Here is a 26,696-nt window from a genome sequence, read left to right as displayed (position 1 = left end):
GGCCAGAATGCTTTGGGCTTCTCTCCCTGGGGCAGCCTGGAACCTCATCACTGTCATGTGCGGGAAAACATTTATCTGTGTATGTTTTCAAGCGGAGAGCTCGGTGTGCACGTGTGTCCACCATGGCTACTTCACTAAGCGCGGCTGCATGGCCCACGGCTTCTTTCTGGCCTGGATTATGCATTCTGGACTCAGGGTTCTCTCTCACCTGGATTCCGGGTTCGGAGAAAGATGAAGTTCCCGGGGATAGCCACCGGGTGGCGCAGCGACCCTTTGCCACTGCTGTAGTGAAACTCGCCAGGTTTGGAAGCTGCAAAGTTTTCTCAGCGGCTCTGGGAGGTCGGCAGTTTTATCTGGAAATGGTTGGGAGGATGAAGACCTCAGGGAGGAGCAGGGAGGTGAGGGAGTAGACCCACAGCAGGAGGAGGAGAGGAGGCAATGTGTGGGTGAAAGGGACACACGGAGCCCTGGGGAGGGGCTCTGGCCCCAAGCCCACAGAGAATCAGTCTGCTCTTGCCACAGCCGTTGTGCAGCACTTAACATGAGCCACAAATGGGCCGGTGAAATCAGCCCCCTTAGGTAGCTCAGAGTCTTGCTGAGGACAGTGACACGTGGACAAATGACTAAATACAATGTGAAAATAGTAAGCCGTATAATGCCACCGTCTCCTTATGCTGTGCCAGGCATGGTGTTATAATTATCCTATTTTACACGTGAGGAAACAGAGATGCAAAGGATTCATTAGTTTCCCAAATTCACAAAACAGAAACAGTAGATTCAAGCTATGCCAGCCTATTTTAAAGGCTATGTTGGTGCTTTGCAAATCATTACTCCCCCAGTAAAAAGATAGAACAAGAGACCCCTGCTCCTTTCAAGCTCGTGACTGCAGGTAAACCTCAGCCAGAGTTGACAACACTCCCCCGTGGGCTCCAGGCCCCGTGTCAGCCTCTGTCCCTCCTCCCTGCCAGCATCTCCTCACCTCTTCTCACCCTCCACTCACTGACCCAGCCTCTGGCTCCCCCCGACCACGGTCCTCTGGACACCTCAGCCGCCATTCCCACAGCGGCAGCCTGGCCTCTGCCATAGCCCTTGGCTCACACAGCTCACTCTGGTCACAGGGACCCGGCCTTCCAGCTGGTGGCTCTATCACCCCACTGCAGCTGTTCTGTGCTTTACTGGGTCCCCTGACGGTCCACTTCCTCTGTGCATCAGCCTCCCCCGCCTTCAATTCCTACCATCCTTCCTTCCCCAGCTTAGCTCCCACGATGCGGCATGTCAGCCACCCTTAAAAGACACCCTAAACTCATCCTTGTCTCATCCTCCATCGCACCTGCTTCCGCCTCCGGTAAGCCTAGCCTCGCTCCTGCCCGCATCTGGGCAGCAGTGCCAGAAAATCACCCGGCAGGAGAGTGTCGGGAGAGGAGGAGGAAAGGAGGAACAGAAGATTCTGAGAGGAGGTTAGGGAGTGCTCATCTGAAGGCCTCAGATTCTCCGGGAAGCACGTTTTTTTGGCTGGCAGCGAGGGGAAGAGGGTGTGGGCTCCCAGGGCTGAAGACGAGGAGAATACTGGAAACAGCTGCTTAAGAGAATGGGCGCGCTGGAGGAGAACTGGGCTGGCTTCCCTGGGCGGGATAGAGGGCCCACTTGAGGATGTGGAGCCCGGATTTAAGGTGGGACAGATCTTTGTGGTTGTAGCTTCTCTCTGCTAATATTTAGCTGCAGAGACAAACACTGAATTTATCCAGGGCTGGGGTTGCCATGTGGTCCCAACATAAAACAGTGGGCATGTTGAGGATACTGGCTGAAGAGCTGGAGCAGAATCCATAGACTTGACCAGGTCGCCTGGCTTAAATATCTGTTTGTTTACAAAACTAAGCTTCCAGAAAGCAGGGCTTTGTTCTCCACTGCAATCCCGCCAGGTGGTCAGTCCCCTCTGTTGAAATAAACTTCTAGGCCCAAGATGGAGCCCTTCCTGCCTGGGTGCCGCATCAGCAAACCGAGACATAATAACTTTTGTGTCCCTGTAAATGCTCTGCTTGACCAGAAAAGCAGCTATCCAGTCAGGGCTCTGGCAGCAGGAAAGAGGGCTGGAAGGAGAGTGGGTGGGGTTGAGGGAGACGTCTGAGTGCACGGTTTCCGAGGCCAGTCAGTTCCGGATGAGCTGCTCAGGACATGGGGCCTGAGGTGGAATGGAGGTAGGGGGACCAGTTCATCTCAGTTCACCCAGGACTCTCCTGAGTTCAGCACTGAAAGTCCCATGTCCTGGGAACCCTGCGTCCGGGGACTATGGGCCAATTGGTCACCCTCCGTGGAGGATGAGAACACCTCTGAGAAGCCGGAGAGTTGGTGTGTGGTCTTGGGAAGCTGCGGGACTGACTGATCACTCTTGTGGGCACCGTGTCATTTTTTGCCACACTCCATGTGTGACCCCTTGGGCATGTTTTCTAATTAGTGAAAGGGAGCTTTTCGTAGCCCTGAACTCTAGGAATAACAACTTATGCTAAAAATGGCAAATACTTCCAAGAGTGGGAACACTGAAGTGTGGCTCCATCAGCATTGTCATGTCAGCAAATTAAGTGCATTGTACTGAGAGCCTTAAAAAATCCTATCAACAAAAGTCACCTGGCTAATTCTTTTTTTTCTTTCTATTGGAAATTTAACTGCTGATTTATTGAAGCAGCGTCTATTTTCTTAGAAACCTAATAATGTCAAGTTGTCATATTACGCAAAAGGACTATATATAAATATCATAATTTTATTTAATCAAGCATGGAAATCATATCATGAATGAAATAGTCTTTGGTTAAATAAACACATCTAGTTTTGAAAATAGATTTGACACTCCACATGCATTACATAGCACAAACCAAGCTTCATTACAATTCAAATCTTATAATAACTGAGTTACTGTTATAGCAATCAAATAAGCATCAACAAATTATTCTAGGGAAGTTTTATTTTCTGAACAGTATTTGATGGTTAAATTATTAAAAATGAAATACAGACTTTCTGGAAAAATTGCAGAAATACCTTTCAACCAAAAGAACCAACTCTTTTGGTGAATCAGTATATACAAGACATAGTGAAACTAGTAACATCAGAATTACACTAAAAAAAAAAGAATTACACTTTCTATGTCAACGTCATGGACATGTACAATCGCTGTAAATAATAAAATGGGGGTCAGGATATAACTTATTCTCAGAAACAAAAGAAGAATTCTTTCCCAGACTACTTAGAGGAAGATTACTGGAAATATGGTTCTTTGCTATAAAGATCAGTGGAGCATCATTATGTGTAGATTCAGATACCTACACACACGCGTAGCTTACTCAACATGTCTGTGTCGGAAACTTGAAAATATCCTCCCCTTCTAAGTGTCCCACCCAAGATCTATACAGCAGATGTGTTGAATTCTTATTAATTTGTATTCAATATTAAATTGAATACATTTAGAAAACTTTTAAAGAAATCTTCTCTCTCTTCCGCAAATGCATATATTAATGGTTAACAAAAGAGAACTGTTGTTGTCTTTTCTGCTAGGTTTTGGCACATAGTTCAGTTCTTCATTTCATTAGGGACCAACAAGAGAGAGAGCGTAAATGCCTTATTTAAGCTAAGCCTTAAATTTTGTTTATATTAAATTTTTTATTCTGAGATAATTGTAGATGCTGAGATAATTGCAGATAATTGTAGATTCACATGCAACTGTAAGAAACAGTACAATGAGATCCTAGGTGACTTTTACCCAGTTTCCCCCAATGGTAACATCTTGCAAAACTATAGTACAGTATCACAACCTGGATTTTGACATCGATGTGGTCCAGATATGGAACATTTCCATCATCACAAGGATCCCTTCCGTTACCCTTTTATAATCACACGCACCTCTCTCCTTCTCTATTTTCCTCCTTGGGATCCCTGACTCTGTTCTCCATTTCTAGGATTTTGCATTTCAAAATGTTATATAAATGGTATTATGCAATATGTATCCTTTTGGCATTGGCTTTTCCACTCAGCACAATTCTCTGGAGATTCATCCAAGTTGTGGCTTGTATCAGAAATTATTTTTATTGCTGAGTAGTATTCCATGGCATGGATGTATCACAGTTTGTTTCCCCAGCCACCCATTAAAGGACATCTGACTGTTTACAGTTTTTGAATATTATGAATAAAGCTGCTATGAACATTCATGTACAAGTGTTTGTGTGAACATAACTTTTAATTTCTCTGGGATAAATGCCCAACAGTGTAATTGCTGAGTGGTATGGCAGTTGCATGTTTAGTTTTATAAGAAACTGCCAAATGGTTTTCCAGAGTGGCTGTTCCATTTTGCATTCCCACCAGCTATATATGACTGATCCAGTTGCTCTGCGTTCTTGCCAATGTTTGGTGTTGTTACTATATTTTAGCAATTTTGGTGGGTGCATAGTGGTATTTCATTGTGGTTTTAATTTGCAGTTCCCTAATGACTAATGATGTCGAGCATCTTTCCATGTGCTTATTTGCCATTTGTATATCCTCTCCAGTGAAATGTTTGTTCATGGTCTTCATTTTCTAATTGGGTTTTTAAAACAACTGTTGAGCTTTGAGAGTTCTCCATCCATTCTAGATACCAGTCCTTTGTCAGATGTGTGGTTTGCAAATATTTTTTTCCCAGTATGTAGCCTGTCTTTTCATTCTCTTCACATGATCTTTTGTAGAGCAAAAGTTTAAAATTTTGATGAAGTCTAATTTATCAAACTTTCCTTTTATGGATTGTGCTTTTGGTGTCAAGTCTAAGAACTCTTTGCTTAGCCTTGGGTCCCAGAGATTTTCTATTTTTAAAAAAATGTTTTATAGTTTTACATTTTATGTTTAGGGTTATGATCTATTTGGAGTTAATTTTTGTACAAGGTATGAAGTTTAGGTTGAGGTGCTTTTTATTTGCCTATGGCTATCCAATTCCTGCAGCACATTTATTGAAAGGTCTCTCCTGCTTCCCCTGAATTGCTTTTGTACCTTTATGAAAGATCAGTTGAGCATGTTTGCCTGGCTCTATTTCTAGCTTCTCTATGCTATTCCATTGATCTATGAGCCTATGCCTCCATCAATACCACACTGTCTTGATTACCGTAGCTGCATAATAAATCTTTCTATTGGATAGAGTGATTTCTCCTACTTGCTCTTCTTTTACAAGATTGCTTTAGCTGTTCCAAGGCCTCTGCCTCGGAACGTTTAGAATAAGCTTGAATATGTCTACAAAAACCTTGCTGGGATTTTGATAGAAATTGCATTAAACCTATAGATGAATCTGGGGAGAATTAACATCTTTACTATTTTGTGTCTTCCAATTCATGAACATGATATGTCTCTTCGTTTGTGTAGGTCTTTGATTTCTTTCATTAGAATCTTTTAATTTTAAGCCTTTAGATCCTGTATGTTTTGTTAAATTTATACCTAAGTATTTCTTTGAAGTGATTTAAATGGTATTGTGTTTTTAATTTTGGTTTCCACTTTGTTCATTATTAATATACAGAAATGTGATTAAATTTTGTGTGCTGATCCTGTATCCTGAGACCTTGCTGAACTCCCTTACTAGTTTTAGGAGCTTTTTTTTCAAAATATATTCTTTGGAATTTTCTATGCAGACAATCACGTCACTTGTAAATAGGGATACATTTCTTTCTTTCTTTCCAATCATATGTATTTTATTTCTTTTTCTTGCCTTATTGCCATGTCAATAACTTCCAGTACAGACTTTAAAATTTTAATCAATGTAAATTTCCAGACATTTGCTGAAACTTACTGGCCTGAATGGGGCCCATCATTCTCAAAAAGATGCATTTTCAATACTCTTCTAATATCCAACCTGTTTAGTTTTCATTTCCTGTAATTTAGATAAATAACTGATGATGATAACATTCATCGGTGTTTACAAATGGCACCTATACTGCAAAGCCCCTTGAAGCAGCAGAGTGACCTTTAATGAGCTAAGTGGAACCTGATTATAAAAGCAAACCAAGCACAGGAACATTGTCCGTAAGGCAGCACCAGGAGGCAGTGATGCTCACAGAATTTAGGTTTCAGTTTGACTTCTGGAGTATGCTGTTTGTTCTTCCAATTTTCCCCTCTTACCTCTAAATTGGGGGTACCAATAATTTTAAACTCTGAAAATATGAAATATCCTCAAAGTTACCTTATTCTTATGTATTAGAAATTTCTATTGTTAGAAGCTCTTTTCAGAACTGACTTTTGATAAATAAGGAATTCTATGCATCTTACTATGCTTTTAGTAACAGACACTTAAAAAAATATATTGACAACTCAGACTCCCTTCATGTCTTAATTTTTTAAACAAAAATAACACCATTAATAACGCTTTTATTTATTTTAAAAATGTATGTTTCCTATATATAGTGTTGTGTTTTTATCTTATACAACACACCTAACCCACCAAAGAGAGTTTATAGCCTTTATAAAAAGACAAAAAACTGAGTACCAGATCCTCTACAGACTCAATATAAGAGGCCTGGGCTATGTGTACACATGGGTCCTTGCAGGCCTTGGTGTGTACACAGGTACAATGTAGTTTCTTGCAAACGTGAGGAGCTCCTGCATAAAAACTGTAGAAAATTTTAAGTCTGTAGTAAGAATCCAATCGCAGAGACTTCTTTTGTTTTGGTAGGAAGCAGTGGCAAATCATCCACAGGCAGGTTAGTTATCACTTTCCTGAAGTTCCTGGTTCAACGACCACCTGTGCATTTCAGTAACTCTTTGTCTTGATCTTAAAGCTAGAAATCTTGCAGGCACCACTCTGCTCATTGTGTGCAGTGAGTTCTGGAGTCAGACGTTGACTTAGCCTCTCTGAGCCTCAGTTTTCCTGCCTGTGAGTAGCAATGATGATATGTGTCTTGGTGGTACGGCTTAAATGAGGTGATCCCGTGAAGGGCCCGGCCCAAGGCTGGGCAGGGAGTGCGACCGCAGTTACTAACTTCTTTCCTTCCTTCTCCTATCTGTTGCCTGTGCTTCCTTCCCGGGCTTGCCCTCTCCCCTCTCCTCTCTACACACCACAGAAGTAGGTGTACCTTACTTTGGGCCACTCCTCATGGCTAGGAGAAGGGAGCCCTCTGTCAGAAGCGTTAGCAGTGGGATCTGGGAGCTTGATGCTGAAGCTGTTTCTCCTCTTCAAGGTACTGCCATGGCCTGCTACACAGAACAGGGCTGTGCACAATGCTGGGGGGCCTCATGCTGTTTGTCATGGTACAGTGGGAAAAAAGCTTCAGAAGTGACCAATACACTCCAGCAAAGGTGACAATAATGCACGCGCATTCCAGTGGCATGATGAGTAATCCGCAGACAAACAATCCTCTGCCCGCCCCCTAAACACCACATGGGGGCTGTGGGATGCATATTTAGTTCCGTTGTGGTTGCAATGAGCTGAGAACCAAGACACTGCCTTTGGCACAGCAAGCAACAAAAATACTCTCACAATACAAAGCAATCACATTGTACATACAAGCATAATTTTTTATTGTCTTAAAGAATGGAACAGTAACTGTCTCAACATCTCACTTTGACAACCAACAATGATTCCCAAATAGGTGAGTCTGGACCGAATACAACGTCAACAGAGACTATGTATGTGAAGTACCTGGATGAGCTGGGGATTTGCAAACGACCACTTGAATTTCTGGTCTAGTGCAGGGTTCCCTGGTCACCCTCTTTCGTGCTGCTATAAGGATGACAGGGCTGCCCTCAACCCTTCAACAAAGAGACAGCAGTCAGTAGCTGGCTGGCAGCTTCACTTAAAAGGTTTTCATTTTACGCAAGCACCGAGGACATTCTTCTTAGTCCATCAGGCCTTTCTTGGAACTGCTTTGAAATATTCCTCCCTTGAAATGTCAGATACTCCTCCATACCATTTCTGAAGCCAGATATGTTCTATCCTCATCTTCATAAAGAACCATTCATACTGCCGAGGCCACTTCCTCATAACCGGGTGTCTGCAGAAACAAAGGAGGGGTCACTATAGAGCTGTTCTTATCAGAGGGTGCGGCCTCCCAGGGCACAGGTCAGGCTCCATGTAGCCTTTGCCAGGTCGTATTACCCTCCAGACTCCAGGCCTCATTTGGACTGAGATGTGCTCAAACCAGCCAGAGGCCAAAGCCAGGGAGCCAGGGGTGGGGTCTGGGGCAGCCTTAGGAAGGCAGGAAACTGTGGTCCCCACAGTGTGGGGAACAGCTCAAGTCTTGAGTCAGGCTCCTCAGTTCCACTGCTGATGGTCTGTGATGCCTCCTGGGCCATTTGCCCTCTCAAGCTGGGTCCCCTTACTGTCATGGGAGATGACAGTGGTGGTGCTCAGATGCCAGGGCTGCATGGGGAGCAAACGCTCAAGCACACACAGAGCACCCGCACAGAGCAAGTGCTCAGTGAGCGCCGGTTATCGTTACCGGGAAACATAAAGAAAGGCTTTATGCATCTCTGTATGAAATGTTGAAAGAAACGTGGGCCTGTGAGACAAATGTGTTCGTGGGAAGATTTCCATTCCTGCAGCAGGCTTCGAACTGTTGGGCCAAGTCGAGAGCCAGCCGGAGTGGACAGGGAAGGTCCCTCACCGTCCCCCTTCTGCTGTTTGCTGATTGGCCTTCTCCCCCAGGCATAGCCCTAAATATGTGCGTTACCCTTGATGCTGGCGGCTGTGGATCACCTTTTTAAAACTTCATAAAAATAAAAATTTTATTTATATCTAAAAATGCTATAAACAAAATTCAAAAAATCAAGTGCAAACTGGGAAAAATATTTGCAACAATGCAAATGCAATAATAGGTTAATGACCTTTTTTAAAAAAAGAATTTATTGGGGCTGGCCCAGTGGTGCGTCGGTTAAGTGCGCACGTTCCGCTTCTCAGTGGCCCAGGGTTTGCAGGTTCGGATCCCGGGTGTGGACATGGCACTGCTTGGCATGCCATGCTGTGGTAGGCGTCCCACATATAAAGTAGAGGAAGATGGGCACAGATGTTAGCTCAGGGCCAGTCTTCCTCAGCAAAAAGAGGAGGACTGGCAATAGTTAGCTAAGGGTTAATCTTACTCAAAAAAAAAAAAAGAATTTATTTAAAAATAATCATAAATACAGAGAAGCTGAAAGTACAGTATAAAGGACTATTTTTTCCTAAACCATTTGAAAGTGAGTTGCTGATCTGATGCCCCCACTCTCCAAATGCTCCTGCAAGCCAAGATAATAAAATAATTGTTGTTGTTTTAAGCAAACCAGTTTTGTACTAAAATGGGCAAAGATTTTGGCACCTGCAAGGGGGGGGGTGCAGGTGTAACAAATCCTAATCCACAGGACACCAGCTTCAGGTCCAGGGGGGAGTGGAAGCTGGAAGGACCTTGAGGAGACTGACAGCGAGGGTTTGAAAGAAGGTAAAGATCAGGTTACTGGAAGGTTATTATCAGGGTGGTAAAGGGACCCTCGTTGCAGTGAGGTGGAAAGTTTGACAACACTGTTGCCATCAGTGATGTGGAAAATGGGAAATGAATTTAATGAACCCAGTGGTCTGCCTAAGAGTTGGGCCTCTTCTCACTGCCTATCCTATGAGAGGAGCAGCTGGAACAAAAGAATGATGGCTGAGTTTGCGCACACACGTGCGCACACCCGTACACACACACTCTATGTTTACTTATCTATGTATGGAAAACTGTGAGTCCATGCTGATCCACCCCATCCCGATCCAACCCCCGACGCATTCTAGCCTCTCCCTTTGTAACCCTCCTCCATGCAGTGGGAAACCAGCCTTCCCCTTTCCTTCCTGCTTCCGGTTTTGATGATTCTTCCCTCCCTTGTAAAATCTTCCCATCTCCGTGGGGTTGTGGTGGCCCCACCAACTCATCACCTGCTTTTGTCTTACTCTTACACTAACTTTTGTTGTTGGTGCTGTCAAGTGGATTCCGACTTCTAGCGCCCCTGTGGACAGCAGAGCGGGACCCTGCCTGGTCTTCTGGCGCCATCTGCTCCCCTTCCGGATCTCTATCAGACACTCCACTGCCATTCACAGGGTTTTCATGGACAATTTTTTCAGAAGTGGATGGCCAGGTCCCTTTTCCTGGTCTGTCTCAGTCTGGAGGCTCTGCTGAAACCTGTCCACCATGGGTGACCCTGCTGGTGTTTGAAATACCAGTGGCAGGGCTTTCAGCATCATAGCAACAAGCAGCTGCCACGGTATGACAACTGACAGATGGGTGGTGTGGTTCCCTGACTGGGACTGAACCCAGGCTGCCGTGGTGAGAGCGCCGAATCGTAAACACTAGACCCCCAGGGCTGGCTCCACTAATCTAGACAAGTGTCAACCTACTTGCTTTCCTGTGAGGATACCCACCACTCCTTGCCCCAGCTCTGACCTTCCCCTCCAGGCTGCCCCCTGAATGGACACCCTCCTCATCCACGGAGACAGACGCTAACACCCCTGAAAGACCACCCCTCCATGCACACCCCCCTCACCTGTGCCAGCTCCGACCCCCACAGTGCGCCATCCTCTCACTCCTTCTGACCTCTACAGCAGTGATTTTTAAACTTTAGCATGCATGCTAAGTTCCTGGGACATGCTGTTAAGATTTAAACTGTCTTATCTTCAGAGAATTCGATTCAGTAAGCAGGTCACGGGTGCGCCCAGACAGCCATGTCTGCGCATGCATCCTAAGTGGTTCAGATGCAGGGGTGAGAGGACCCCACTGAGTCTGCCCTTTCACTCCTGGCTCTGTGCTCTGCTTAGAGTGGACACTGGAAAGTATTTGTTGTGTATTCCGTTTCAAGGCAGGGCACTGTCAAAGGTTGGAAGCATGCAAGGAGTAGTGCCTGGAGCCCCTCAATGTGGGGTGCTCTCCAAGATGGTGTCAGCCATTTGCCTGGCCTCTGCTGCCACCTCGAGCAGCCAAGACAGCTAGTAAGAGGTTGGCAGTGCTGCCACCCAGACCCTTACTGTCATCACCTCAGAGGCATCAAAATGACACAGCCCTGACCTCTGCCTTTCATTACTGTATATTTCTGGGCAAACCAACTCGAAAACACATACAAACCTTGAAAACATGGCTTGCTTGGCAAATTCTACTTCTTCTGGAGACACTGCGATCATCTGGCCAGTGAGCGTTAACCGGGCACATCGGGGATCTTCTGGGTCAACGATATTTTTTCTGCATTCAAAGAACATTTTTCATATATTAAATGACTACGGAACATCAGCCTGAAATAGGGAGGATTTTATTAAAAATTAAAAATAGCAGTCACATTGCTGGTTATATCATTCAGATTTTTACACTGTCTGTAATTACGTTAAAATCCTTTGACATGGGCAGTGTGAGAGGTGTGTCTGGGTAAGTTTGATGTCAGTCTGCATCCTCGGGGCAGTGGACAGCATCTGAAGCACCTCAGTCAAGACTGCAAATGCCAGGGCTAGCTAGCAAGACCCCAGTCAGGAGCCACTGTCCACAATCATGTTGCTGCTCTGCACACCTCCAGAGGGCACCACTCACTTCAAGACAATAGGAATGGTACGCCTGGAGTAATGCAATGCATCTGCCTGGATCCAGTGGTGACCGAGATAAAGGCTTTCAGATATCACCATCAGAATATGGAGGTTCCTTACTTAACATAAAGAATGTTAGAAATAAGAACAGTAGTGTGACGGTATTTGTGACTGCTTGCTAATAAGTGCTTCCATGGTCGCAGAATTCTTCTAAGACTTGCTTTCATTGTAAGAGTTGCCTGGCAGTGGGGGTGTGGGAAAGGGAGCTTTAAGGTCTCCCCTACCTCTAATCATGTGAGGCTACCTGTTTCTGGAAGAAGCATAAACAGGAGAATCTGATTCTTCAGATGTTCAGATGGTGGCTTCATCTAAAGTGCCAAAAGAAAACACTCCTTGGTCACAGCTGGTGCATTTTGCAAGCTCTCTCCATAAGTGTTTGGGAAGGTGGTTCAAAGACGGGGACAACACAATGATAATGCTAGTCACTTGCATTCATATAGTATCATTCGCTGCTATAATTGGATTTGTTAACTTTTATCCAAAGCGCCTTTGGACAGTACCTCATTTTGTGTGATCTTCATGACAACCCTGGGAGGTAGGTGTTATTATTAACCTCATTTTAGAGATAAGGGAAACGAGACCCAGATGGGTTAACTGACTTGCCCAGGGCCATGGAGATGGCAGGGAAGCAACCAGGCCTGTCGGACCCAGGGCCTCTGGTCTCAAGCAGGAAGGCAAGCTGCCTTTCAACCTGTCACATGTATCTGGGCACATCCCAGACTTACCCTCTCCTTCAGCTCCCAGATCCCATGGGTCCTCAAGGTTTATGGACTCTCTGTCTTATTATCTAATTGTGGACTTTTTAATATCATACCCAGAACATTTTCTCAAAACCTTGCCTTGGGGGTAAAAAAAAAAAAAAAAATGCTAGCACATGGGAAAAAAGAGCACGTGTAAAGATATTTGTTACAGCATTGTTTGTGATGGCAAAAATTGGAAGTAACCAAATGCTTAGCAGTGGGGGAACACAAGTTTTATCAATACTAAGAAATACAACCTTTAAAAAGAATGAGATATAGTTAAAGGTGTCTGTGATAAAGATATAAGTAAAAATAACCCAATTAAACAATGGAGCAAAGACTTTAACAGACACCTCACCAACGAAGATATACAGGTGGCAAACAAGCGTATGAAAAGCTGCTCCACACCAAAGGTCATGATGGAAAGGCAAATTAAAACAATGAGACTCCACGATACACCTATTAGCATGGAAAAAATCCAGAACACTGACAACACCAAATGCTGGCAAGGATGTGGAGCAACAGGAACTCTCATTCATTGTTCATGGGAATGCAAAACAGTTCAGCCACGTTGAAAAGCAGTCTAGCTGTTTCTTACAAACTAAACACACTCTTACTATACGATCCAGCAATCGTGCTCCTTGGTACTTACCCAAAGGAGTTGAAAACTATGTCCACACAAAAACGTGCACACAGATGTTTATGTCAGCTTTATTCATAATTGCCAAAACTGGAAGCAACCAAGGTGTCCTTCAGTAGGTGAATGGATAAATACACTGTCGTACATCTAGACAATGCAATATTGTTCAGTGCTAAAAAGGAATGAGCTATCAAGCTATGAAAAGACAGGGAGGAAACTTAAATGCATATTACTAAGTGAAAGAAGCCAATCTGAAAAGGCTACATAATGTAAGATTCCAAATATATGTCATTCTGGAAAAGGCAAGACTATGGAGACAATAAAAAGATCAGTGGTTGCCAGGAGTGTGTGTGCGTGTGTGGGTGCTGCTGGGAGAGAAGACTGGGCAGAGCAGAGAGAATTTTTAGCGCAGTGAAAACACTGTGCGATACTATAATGATGGATACATGTCATCAAACATTTGTCCAAACCCATTAAATGTATGACACCATGAGGGAACCCTTAGGTAAACTGTGGACTTTGGGTGATTATGATGAGTCACTGTAGGTTTATCCTTGGTAAAAAAAGGTACCATGCTGGTGAGCAATGTTCATAATGGGGGAGGCTATGCATGTGGGGGCTTAGGTGGTATATGGGAAATCTCTGTACCTTCCTCTCCATTTTATCGTAAACCTTAAACTGCTCAAAAAAATAAAGTGTTAAAAAAAAGATATCAGTAAAAATAGTTAGCTGAAAAGCAATATGTGCAGTATGATCCCATTAAAAACAACCCTAAAGGCCAGCCCCAGGGTCTAGTGGTTAAGTTTGGTGCACTCTGCTTTAGTGGCTTGGGTTCGGTTCCTGGGTGCAGACCTACGTCACTTGTCAGCCACACTGTGGCAGCACCTCACATACAAAATAGAGGAAGACTGGCACAGATGTTAGCTCAGGGTGAAACTTCCTCAGTAAAAAACACAAAAAACCCTAAAACTTCAGATATGTTTATACATGCTTAGAAAAAGTTCTGGAAGGATATAGCCCAAGGCTATAACTCTGGTTCTATCAGGAGAAAGGGATTTATGGGGATTTAGGTGTGGGGTGAGGAGTCCCTTTTTATTTTATATGCTTCTATAGTCTTGGAATAATACAATGATTTTTGTACTAATTCCATTATTCAAAGAAAAAGAAAGCATAAACTAGCCCATGGTGCCCCCAAGAAGGTGCCTCCTTGGTGGCAGAGATGAGTGAAAGGGGACCTTTCTGAAATTTTGTTTCAGGGTCTCAGAATTTGATCTTATGGAAAAGACTGTTCATATGGTCTAAAGAGTTGTCAACCCTGACACATATTGACAGGACTGTCATATGGAAAACCTCCTTTACCATCATCTGGGAATTTCCTTAGTCCTGTGCTGCATCACTTCTTTCCTGGGGCCTGTATCTTTCTCTTTCTTCCTCATTTTGGTAAGGTAGTTCTGCCAAAAACATACATGTTTCCAGAGGAGAGGTAGATGGGAAATAAAATTCCTTGAGGTTTTATGTCTGAGGATATGACTGGTTTACCCTCATTCTTGTGTGAGAGTTTGGCTGGGTATTGAATGCTATGTTTGAAATGATTTCCACAAACACTGTTGACGGCATTGCTTGATGCCAGTGTTGCCCTTGAACAGTCGAAATGCGCTGCAATTCTCTTCTTTGCTCTTTTGTATGGGAACTTCCCTTTGCCCCTCTGAAAACTTTCATAAACTAATCTTTACCTACGATTTCCTGAAATTTCATGATAATGTGCTTTGATACAGGCTTTAAAAAAAAATCCAGGGGCTGGCCCCGTGGCCGAGTGGTTAAGTTTGCGCACTCTGCTGCAGGCGGCCCAGTGTTTCGTCAGTTCAAATCCTGGGCACGGACATGGCACTGCTCATCAAACCACGTGGAGGCAGCATCCCACATGCCACAACTAGAAGGACCCACAATGAAGAATATACAACTATGTACCAGGGGGCTTTGGGGAGAAAAAAGGAAAAAAATAAAATCTTTAAAAAAAAAATCCATTGTTTTGGGTTTTGGGTTGTCTTCAACCTGGAGACTCATGTCTTTTGGTTCTGGGGAATTTTTCTTCAATTATATCTTTGATAATTTTTTCCTTTCATTTTCTCAATTCACTTTTTCTGGAATTATGTTACTTGACTGTTGGACCTTTTGGATCAGCCCTTTAATTTTCTTATTGTTTCTCTCGTATGTTTCATCTGTTTTTTTTTTTATCCTACTTTTTGGGAAATTACTTCAAATCTACCTTCTAATGCTTTGAGTTTTTTATTTCTGCTATCATATTTTTAATTTTTAAGAGCTCTTTTTCCATCCTGAGTGTTTTTATTTTAAAGCCTATCCTTCTGCAATATACTGTCTTCTGTCCTGAAAAATTACTTCCTTTTCTCTGTCTTGTTTTAGGTCTCCCTGAGTTACTTTTATCTGTTTGTTTTGCATGGGAGAGACTTTCTCGAAGGATTGGTTCTCCTTGGCTATCATAGTTAAAATGTGGCACCCCAAAGCTGACTGGGAATTCTGATGGCATAGGTATGGCTTTTGACCCGTGGACTTCACCGTAGGGTGGTCAGGCTTGGTGGTTTTGTTTAGGGACCCTTAACTATTGGTATCTGTATGTTTTTTCCTCCTGGGCTGTTCAGTATCTCTGGGGAAATTCAGACAAAGCCTGTTAAAGATGATCTCAGTCCAAAATTCACAGGAAGAAGCAAGAGCCAGTAGAAAGAGCAAATATCAGAAATAGATGCCCAAGACATATATCTAATTGATTATAAGATAAAAATATCTAAAATGAATAAGGTCTCTCAATCTTTAACGAGAGTGTAGCTCTTCGGGGGTCTGTTTTATATGGGGATCTTACCTCTAACTCTTCACCTCACTCAGCCCAAGATACTGTTTCTTTTTCCTCCTTGTACGAAGATCCAAGTCTCTAATTGTCCCAGACTGAGAAATCCCACTAGAGAAGGCCTGGTTCTGGTTTTTCGCTTCATCTTCATTCCTGACCCCTGGGGATTTCCTTTTGTGTCCTATGAGCATGCATTGAAAAGAACGTTTATCTTCCTATTGTTTTTTAGATTGATGAAGTCCATTTTAAACTTTAAACAATGAGTTTTTTTCTGTTTTTAGATTATAAACATAGTCAATTTCCATGTAGAAGATTTGGAGACTATAAAAATATACATTAGCAAAGAAAAATGAGTGTTTTTTAATAAACTTGGAATATAGCATATTTAGAATTTTTATCTTATTTTTTCCACTTAATAATACAATTGCGAATATTTTATATTGAGAAGTATACGTTTTGAAATCTGTTTATGGACAAAATTCTCAGCTGCAGCTCCACTCAAACATTTTTCTACCCTTCCTGAGCACTCAGTATATGGAAGCGGCCTGAAAGCTGGGCTCTGATGTTGAGTCGTTTTACTTTGTATTTTTGAGAGCTGTGCTAAGTGGCTGAGCAACGGGAAGAGCAAGTGTCCAGTCCCAGTGCCACTGTTACCAAGTGACCTGAGACCCGAATGCCGGAGCCTCAGTTTCCTCACCTGTAAACTGAGGGTGTTAATCTCCTGCCTGCCTTCTTCAAAGTTCACATGTATGGAAAAGCGCTCTGAACCTCATAAAGAAGTCATGAACGGTGTTATTTTATGTGTAAAGCTTCTGTTCTAACCTGCAGGCCTTCGTGAAATTACAGTACGTTAACGTGAGCAGGTTAGAGACAGAGAAGCGCTTTTCTTGAAGTAGACTGAATGTTTCTCTCCTCTTTCAGTCTCTTGCCTTGAAGGGTTTTTCTGGCACGGCATTTCATTATCTGAGGCTAGGGGAGAAAGCTTTATGATGGATTGTTTGCCAGCAGCAGAGGAGAGAAGGCTCTTGCATTTCTCTTTTGCTAGAGGCCAGTTCTAGTCAGGAATATGGCTCTGCATAATCCATATAGCTGAGCATTCTGATATATGGATACTGGTAGGTGCGGAAGGACGTGAAAGGCACGTAGTGTGGGGGTTAAGATTATGGGCTCTGAGTCAGCCTCCTGGATTTGAATCCTGGCTGTGACTCGACCTCTCTGAGCCTCAGTGTCCTCATACGTAAAAAACAGACACAAATAGGTCCTGCCTCATTGGTTGGTGCTGGTGGGGGGTGTGGGGGAGACTTCTTGCCCCTGCTGATGAGGGGGGCTCCACTAGCCTAATACTCTTGACTCTTTCCACTATGAAGGCTTAAATTAATCGCTGAATTAGGAAGAAGACACTGGACGCGTGTAGCTTAGTCCCATCTCCCAGCAGGGAGTACAGTCTATTCTAGTCTTCCCCCCAGGAATTAAAAAGAGGCCTGGCACAGCTCAGGGAGGCCTAGGGTGCACTGCTGCCCGGGACCAGTGTGCAGGCCTGTCTAATTCTGGAGTTTCCTTGTCTACACTCTCCATGTTGGCTTTATCAACGTTAAAGGTGATATTTGCCATTTCCTCTGCTTTACTCTTTTCTTTTATTTCTCAGATGGTATATCAGGCAGACTATGGCCTGATGGCCAAATGGGGCCTGCCACCTGCTTTTCTTTGGCCTGAGATGCCAGAATGGAGTTTACACTTTTAAATGGTTGAGAAAAATCAAAAGAATTATGACAAGTGAAAACTATATGAAGTTCAAATTTCAGTGTGCATAAATAAACTTTTATTGGAACACAGCCACATTCATTTATTAGCACATTGTCTATAGAGCTACAAAGGCAGAGTTGAGTAGTTGTGACAGAAACTGTATGGCCTACAGCACCTAAAAAATTGACAATCTGTCCTTTACAGAAAAAATTTGCCAGCCCCTGGTTTAGATCGTGGAACTGGAAGAAGGATGCTGTTCATTGGGCCCTCTTGAGCTCTACATGAGGATTACATGCACGAATTCACATAAAGTGATGAGAGCAGTGCCTGGCACATAGCAAGCGCTCATATAGTGATGCTGTTGCTGCTGCTGCTGAATTGTTATGGGGGCCTGGAAGGGTGGAGTGGCTGGAGAGTTCTGGGATTTTACAGTCTCAACTGGTGGTGGTATCCATCATGAAACATCAAAAAGATCGTTATGGACTGAATTGTGCACCCCTCAAATTCAAATGCTGAAGCGCTAACTGCCATTGTGACTGTATTGGGAGACAGAGTCCTTAGAGAAGTAATTAAGGTTAATTAACTAAGGTCAACGAGGTCATAAGGGTGGTGTCCTAACCCAGTAGGACTGGTGTATAAGAAGAGAGGGACAGCAGGGAAGGATGCACAGCGGAGAGGCCGTGCGAGACACAGCAAGGCGGAGGCCATCTGCAGACCAAGGAGAGAGGCCTCAAGAGAAACCAACCCTGCTGACCCTTAGTCCTGGACTTCTGGCCTCCAGAATGTTGAGAAAATAAATTTCTGTTGTTTCATCCCCCTGGTCTGCCACCTTTTGTTACAGCAGCCGAGCTATCACAAAGACAGGCAGGACTGAATGGTGATTCTGAAAAGGCGAGCGTCAAAAGCCTCCCCCGCCTCTCTGGCTAAGTTTGCTGCAGAGATCGGTGCTATGGTGGTGGAAGGGATTAAGTTAGGAGGGTAGTGGGTATTACATAATGTAGTGGGAGTTAGTTTATAAAATCTTGAAAGTGTTTTTTTTCAGGCTTAAAATGGAGACTATGTTTATGGCAGATCCTCTTCCTGTATTGGGAGCTGTAGCATCTAAGGAGCCCAGAAATTGTGGGAAAGACGCACTCTATCTGGTTTCCAGACGCATTGCATATTTTTACCATTCTAATAATATGATCTCCACCAGCATTATGGTAAGAGCTGGCCCCACTGTAAGCAGACTTTGACAGTTTCTGGGTGGGCTGTGCAAGTCATTTCAAATCTGCCTAGCTAGCTATCTATTCATTTGTTTAGTTTCATAATTTGATTTTTGCTTGAGAAAATGTATAATTTTTTTCCTTTTTGAAATCAGCTATGATTATTTAACATTTATATATCTTCCCATATTTTAAGGCATCTGACTTATTTAATCCTTGTAGCATCCCTGTGATGTGCGTCACACACCATTATCTCCTGGTGTGCAGTGAAGGCATAACTCAGCAGACCTGGGTTGCTCAAACCCTGCACATTCCAAAGAAACGCCTGTTTTCAGGAGGGCTGGCCCTTGACTGGCTCCAGGAAGATAACCTCTGAACCCTTGAAATACCCTGCTTCCTAAGAGTGTTTTTGTATGCCTGAGGCCCTGGGCCACACTGAATCAACTTGACCTCTTGGGGCCCAGGGGCTGAGTGGCTAAGATCAGTCATGTGGACACTGGAGTGCCCATGTGACTGAATCACAGTAAAAACTCTGGAAACCAAGGCTCAGGTGAGCTTCTTTGGTTGGCAATACTTTGCATGTGTTGTCACACAATGTTGCAGGGAGAATTAAGTGTGTCCTCATTCAGTTGCACTGGGAGGGGACATCCGGAAGCTTCTGCCTGGTTTCTCTTGGACTTTGCCCCATGCACCTTTTCCCTTTGATAATCTTGATTTGTATCCTGTCACTGTAATAAGCCATGAGCTCCTGAGTCCTGTGAGTCCTTCCAGCGAATCACTGAGCCTGAGGGTGGTCTTGGGCTGGCCAAGCAAATTCTGGCAGATCCTCTTTTCACAGATGGTATATATCATAAAATGGCTGCTTGGAGGCATGATTCATTAAAACTCATTCTCATCCATTATTACATTAAAATCTTGAGAAAGGTACATTTGTTAAGCAAAACATGTTTTGCTTAGACCTAAGGAACTTGTTTTCACCTGCCCAGAAGTTTTTCCTTATTACACATCCTGGTGAGTCGTAACAAGAGAAATAGTGGACATGCCCACATATTCAGGTAAATCGTTTCATGTGAGAACATTGCGTACCATTTGAAAGTGTTATAATAGGTTGTTTTTTTTTGACACTGCAAAAGTGTAGTTGCTGAATTGTGAATTTTTCTTATGGGTTCAGATGAAAGACTCATGGGGTGCAATCTACATAATAATTATAAAAACTAAGTCTATATTGAATTTTGTAAAATAATCTGAAGGGGATAGGAGAAAAGAAGTAAAGATAGTAAACAGGAACTAAATTTACATATACTGGAGGAGACTGTCATCAGTTGTACCCAATTCACTTGTTCACTATTAAAGCTAATTTCTTCACAAAACTGCTCTGACACGAAAGCAATGAAATCAGCACTCATACGTAAGTCGTTATAGAACAACACATTACATTTAAATCAGGAGCGTTTTGCTTCTCCACTGGTGGTTATTACGTAGACTAGAAAGGAGATTATACATTTAAATAGGTCAATAAAAAACTTTCCATTTACACAGTGGGCAACCCAGCTAAACTCAGTATAACTTCCTTCTCACCTGTGGTAGGTGGGATAATGGCCCCCGAAAGATGTCCCCGTGCTAATTGCTGGAACATGTGACTGTGTTACCTCACATGGCGAGGAGGAAATAAGACTGCTAATCAGCTAACTTTGTACATAGAGATTACCCTGGATTATCCAGTTGGGCCCAATGCAATCACGGGGTCTTACAAGTGGCAGAGGGAGGCAAAAGAGAGTATTGGAGTGATGTGATGTGAGAAAGAGTCAACTGGCCATAGCAAGCTTTGAATATGAAAGGGAGCATGAGCCAAGGAATGCAGAAGCTGGAAAAGGCAAGAACCTGGTTTTTCCCCTGGAGCCTCTGGAAAGGAACCCAGTCCGCCTCCACCTTGGTTTTAGCCCAGTGACTCCTGTTTGGGATGTCTGACCTCCAGAACTATAACATAATACACTTGCATTGTTTTAGACCACTGAGTCGTGGTAATTCGTTACAGTAGCAAGGGGAAACTACTGTACCATCTGAAGGAAGGTTGCCTGCAATCCCATCCTTAGTCACGTGAGTGCGAGGCACTGAGGTTATTGGCAGCTGCTGCTCCCGACATGGTCAGCAAATTCGCTGCTGACCAGGAAGGAGGATACCGTGTACCCTGGGGACCCTGACTGATGGCTTTCAATTTATGAGAGCCTACTTTGATGAGCAGGGCCTGTAAAAGACATTCTCCCTCCTCTTGGCGATGTACTTTGCATATTGTTTAGGCATCCACTTCCCCCTCACTCAGCTTCAGGGAACCTTAGTCCATCCCCAGATCTTGAGGGCTGGGACTGCTACACCAACCAGCACATTCTATCCCCTGACCACAGTGAAGGATTCAGGGATTGGCACAAGAGCAAGTTTGGTCATGAAAGCCTAAGGAGCTACTTGCTGGGCACTTCTCAAATGGCAACCTTTGGAGTCTACTGGAGAGATGCTCGCTTTTGCTGGACATAAACAGGGAGCATGTGTACCTGGAAGTCGCCGGCACCACAAGGCTCACAAGCAGGGCTGTTCTTAAGATGAAGCAGACACGGAGAAGGCAGGGAGGAAAGACGGGAAAACCACATTTTGGCTGACATTGCAGAGCCCCTAAGAAAAGCCCACCACTGGAATTCAAATATGTGAACAAGTTTCTTTAACTCTCTAAGCACATCTGAGCTTATTTTCTTTTTCTTGCAACTGAGAGGTTCCTCACTACCAGAAGAGCTTCCAGTTTCTGTCTCTGCTCAGAATGGATCACGGCATGCCCACCTCATGTTGGATGGTATTAATAGTGATCCACAAAATATTCTAATGCAGGCAGTAAAGTCATGATGGAGCTATGTAAAGTGAGGACATGGTTCCCATATGCATGTGTTTCCATTAACCCAGTATCATGCAAAGCAAAGATGACCTGTATTTAAAAAATATTCACAAATGTATACATTTCCTTGAGGTAAGACTACCTCCACCATTTACCTGGAAGCAGTTTTCCATGGGTCTCTTGTGTTCCTGAACACCTTGTGAGTAGAGGACTAGCTCCCTTTGTTCTGGACCAACTTTTCCCAAACAGCCTTGGAAGATAGAGAGAGTGTCTCCCTCTGGGGCCAAGGGCAGGTTGTTTACTATCCAGTAGGGTGAAGACACTGTCTCCCTCTGGAGGCAGGCAGGCTTGCTTCCTGGCATCGCCATGGGGGAATCAGGGCTCGAGGGAACCCTGCCACAAGATGCAGATCCTTTGGCTCCTGCTATTGCCATGAGTTACAAAGTCCTTTGTCTCTGACCCAGGAGTCTTGTGTTTTCTGCAGCAGGCTGACCGGTTAGTTAGAACTAACAAGGCTAACGTTTGCAAACAAGGAAAATCTTACATTTTTCTCACAGTTCTCAACACCATGTAAAAACATTAAATTTCTTTACTTTTGGCTAGAATTGGATCACTTTGGAATCAGTGAGGCGAAAATAATTATGCTGATCAGAAGCTCTGATTTGCATTTTTACATATCTTTGAGTAATAAAAATAGAGGAATAAATTATTTTCAAGTGTTATCTGTTTTTTAGACAAAAATGTTTCTTATGACATGAATTATAAAGCAAAATGATGAAAAGACACCTTGCCGGTGCAGTTTGGAATCCATTGGTGGCATTGCTCTCTCTGGATTAGTCCAGGGCCTTTCTGGTCCACCCCCAGCCTGGGAAGGTGGGCAGGACTGACACAAAAGGAATTCCCTGTTCACCCACTTGCACCTCCCCTGGGTCCCTCCGTGTTCCTCTCCTTCCCATTTAGCACTCTGCACAGGCCCCCTGGTCTGACACATCATCTGCTATTTCCTGACCTTTGACTCTAGCTGAACTCCATTCCTTGGCTCTTGATGGAGCAAGAAAAAAAAATCAGTATTACAGGAACAATAACTGACTGCAGCTGTTTTTGAATTTGCGCATCTGTACGTGATTAGGGTAGAGGTGGTGGGAGTGGTGGCAGCAAATTCATCTCAGGAAAAGCTGCTCTTCTGTTTAGGAAAGCACTTTAAGGAGTCCTGATTATGAAGGCACAGGCCCTCCCCAGGGCACCAGGCCAGTGTTTGGGAGGAGAGGAAGGGAGTTAAGTGTGTGCAGTACTGCAAATGGTTCCTCCTCGATCTTACTGCGTTCCGGACACAGAATGGTTTTGTTTGTTTGGGGAGGTTGCTGAGACTCAGGGAAGAAAGGCAGAGGGAGGAGACATGGAGTGTAGGGGAGATGCCCAGCAGGCTGGCAGGAGGCTGGAAATAGGGAACGAGGTGCCCTCCATCCCTGAAATGAGGAGTGGCCAGTGGCTGGGGTCGGGATGTCACATGATGTGGTTTGTGTCCTATGCTGTTCCAGGAGTTGCCAGATTTAGTAGATAAAAATACAGGATGCTCAGTTAAATGTGACTTTTAGATAAACAACAACTCTTTTTTTCAGTATAATATGTCCCAGACAATATTTGGGACATACTTACACTAAAAGAGTATTTGCTTATCTGAAATTCAGATTTAACTGGACACCCCGTGTTTTATCTGACAACTCTAGCTGTACGCCCTCCCTACGATTATCCCTGGCCCTAGTAAAAGTCTGTTACAGCCAGGGTCCCTGTGTGGCAGAGGAGAGGAGTCGCCAGATGTGGTGATAAGACATCCAGAGGTGACTGAGAAGAGGGGGAGGGAGAGGCAGGGGTGACAGTCGCCACCCGAAGCAGAATCTCTTTCTGGGAATCCTTGGAAAGGTTTGGGCGGGCTTGCTGCCTCCCGCAGATGCTGAGCGCTTAGTTATTTTATTCATGTATTGCTGGACAGGATGACCCTAGGGACTGAGAGCCTGGGCTGCACTGTTTCCATCTCTCTTTCAGGTCAGGGGACCTTCTTTTGGGTACTTCTCCCTTTCCACCTGTCCTTGGGACCTGCCACCTGTGCCCTGCTAGTGACCCAAGAGGACTCCAGTCTTAAGGGCAGGACCAGAACAGATTTGCTCAGATGGCCACCTGGAGAACCCAGAGGATGATTCACCTGCTTGAGGACCCTGGCAGAGAGTGGCGGGAGCTGTCCTGGAACCACCCTCCGCCCTCCTGGTCCCCGGCTGCATTCATTACATCTCACCACTGCTGTCTGTGTTGCTCTGCGGGGTGAATGCTGGCACACCCAGCCTGGAACTTCTTTTCAACCTTTCATCTTAATTTTTCCTATAACACAGTCTAATATGGTATGTGGCAGTTTAAGCCAGGGGAATCAGGGACCAAAATGTTAAAAGGGTCTGTTCTTGGGGAGTAGGCTTCATGCCCACAGGCATGGACCCATGAGGCAGTACTGTCCTGAGGCCTGAACCCCATTATATTGGGGTTCTAGAATGCTGCTAAATAAGGATAATGGTCAGCTATAGCACTTTGTGTGTAAAAAAGTGGATTCGATGACCTGGGCCAGTTATAATGGAAACACTAAGACAGTGATTGTGCCCTCAAATTATTTCCAATTAAATGAGAAGACTGCCTTCCAAATATTTAACCTCCCTTGAGATAAGCAATCCTCTTTGCTACTATTTCTTTTATAGCCACATTTTTATGAGCTACAGTTTTCTAAGAGCTTCACAAGGGATGCATTTTTCTAATAAACATACATGCAACCTTCCCGAACACTTTACGTCTTGTTGGTTGGTATATTTAAAGGTCTGTCCTATTTTTATGCATTTGCATTCAGAGGTAAAGAAAAATGTTAGAGAAAAGAATATATTATGTTCTTTTAGGATTTAGGAAGTTAAGCCAATATACATACATACCAAGCAAATGACATTAAAATATTTGTTCAACTTTAGTTTGATTCTTTAAAATATAGAAAAAAATTTGTTTCATGCAATCCCTGAGTGACAGGGATACAATTTCCACACACTGGACCGCCCAGTCCTGTGATGGGCGAAATCCCCATCCGTGTACAGTGGTTCTCAACCAGGAGAGGTTTCTTCCCCATAAAAGGTAATCGGAAATCTATGGAGCATTTTTCAGTTGTCACAGCAACTGGACTGGGTGCTCTACTTGCATTTACGGGGCAGGGGCCAGGACTTCTAAATGTCCTGCAATGCATGGGACTGTCTTGCACAATGAGTGGTCCCACCCAAAATGCCAACAGACCCCACTGAGCCATGCTACTAGCTTCATCTCTCTGATGCATCCACCAGGTAGTGAATGAAGGCCAGTCAGTGTAGATGAGAGTTTCTTAACCTCAGCACTATTGACACTTGAGGCTGGATAATCCTTTGTGATGGGAGCTTTCCTGTGCACTGTAGATATTTAGCAGCATCCCCGAGCTCTACCCGTGAGATTGCAGTGGCACCCCTGCCCCAAGTTGTAATAACCAAAAATGTCTCCAGGTATTGCCAAATGTCTCTGGGGCAGGCGTTCTCCCACCTTCCCTTTGAGACCCAGTGGTGCAGACATAGGTAAATTTACAGGCTTGGTGGAGGGAGAGGAGAGAGTTCCCTGTATGGTTTCATACTTGATTTAAGAAATGTGGGTGTCATCTGCAGCTGAGAGAGAGTGGAGGGGGATGAGTAGGTTTGGCCTGAAAAAAAAGGGAGTAGGCAGGACCCTGAGGGTGGGAAAGAGACCTTCCTGGGGAAATGAAGGATTTCTAGCATGGGAGGATTTTGCTCCAGAATTTAAAGTGGAAGTGTCAGCCTGGCCATGTGGTTTGTCCCTGCAGTGCTGAGCTGTCTGGGTGCAGGATCAGAAGAGGAGGAAACAGGGTTTAATAGGGTTGGGTGTAGCCAGGCAGGAGCTCCAGAGAGAGAGGAGCAGAAGAGGTGCCGGGAGTCTTGGGGTGATTATAAAGATAGACCATGGAGTCTAACCTGGGCAAAGAGAAAGAGCCAGGAGGTGCTGACGGGTGGTGAGACAATGATGGGGGCAAAGGGTTGGTGAGCTCCTGTGATCCACGCATCTCGCAGAGGGGTTGCTCAGGCAAGAAGGGGATGAGGCAGGATGCTGAGAATGGAGATTCGGATGTGGCACATATGCTACTAAATCTGGGGTGTGACCGTGGAAGTGGGTGGTGAAAATGTGGCTGGAGGAGCTCGTGTGTAGGATGGGCCATCCACACGATGCTGACGGTAAGAAGGAGAGGGTAGCAGCAGAGAGGAAAACGGGGAGACCTCTGTAGCTTCCACTTGCCAGTTTTACTACTGTCCTCCAGGGAAAGCCCAGAGCAGGCTCCCCTTCTCTGGGCTAGCCTTTCAGACAGCTGCAGGAAGCACTTGAGGCTGTGGTTTTTTTCCCCCAGTCTGGCTGCTTTTAGACGTCCTAGTTTGTCAATATCCCTGATATCTATGGTATCCAGAGAGGACCTCACTGTTCCGGCAGAAGGTACGCAAAGTGGAAGAAGTACGTCACATTCATCATCCTGTACTCCATCTTTCTAGGGAAGCATGCATGTTATGCTATGTTACATTTTTTTCATTTCATGTCATTTTAAATTTTATTTTAAATTTAATTTTACTTTATGGCATACCAGTATAATGCCTCGTACTATCCCAATTAATTTTTTCCCAGTTTTGTCCTTCCTTCTTGGCACCATTTTCCTGGTTATGGCTTTGGTTTCTCTTGACAATTTTTCTATGTCTCCCAAGCAGGATTCATTACATCAAGCTCCAAATCTGTTCACCCTCAGAACCCTTCCACTGGCTCCCAGGTTCCCAGCACTTTCCAGGAGATGGTGAATGGTCAAGGAACCAGAAACATCCTACTTAGCATTCAGATTAAACATCACCCTACTAATCAACCCCTTTTGGGCATTCAACCAATTGTTCATCCATCCGCAGTTTCACATTCTTTGTGAAATTAGGTGTAAGAGAAACAAACAGATATAAATCTACCCAGCATTACCATCCCTTG

At 44.2% G+C, this 26,696-nt stretch overlaps 1 protein-coding gene across 1 annotated transcript in view; it reads right to left on the bottom strand.

Annotated features, from left to right (window-relative positions):
* Positions 1-4,780: 4,780 nt before the first annotated feature.
* Positions 4,781-26,696, bottom strand: part of CREG2 (cellular repressor of E1A stimulated genes 2) — a 38,358-nt gene continuing 16,442 nt past the window's right edge. Inside the window, exons 3-4 of the mRNA XM_046662247.1 lie at positions 11,055-11,168; positions 4,781-7,985 (exon numbers count right to left, since the gene is read on the bottom strand). Coding sequence (XP_046518203.1) covers positions 7,838-7,985; positions 11,055-11,168 — 262 coding nt within the window. The 3' untranslated portion in view covers positions 4,781-7,837. The remainder of the gene's footprint in view (positions 7,986-11,054; positions 11,169-26,696) is intronic.

This window comes from Equus quagga, chromosome 5, assembly GCF_021613505.1.
Source record: "Equus quagga isolate Etosha38 chromosome 5, UCLA_HA_Equagga_1.0, whole genome shotgun sequence".
NCBI classification, from domain to species: Eukaryota; Metazoa; Chordata; class Mammalia; order Perissodactyla; family Equidae; genus Equus; species Equus quagga.
This window is presented reverse-complemented; position numbering and strand designations above follow the sequence as displayed.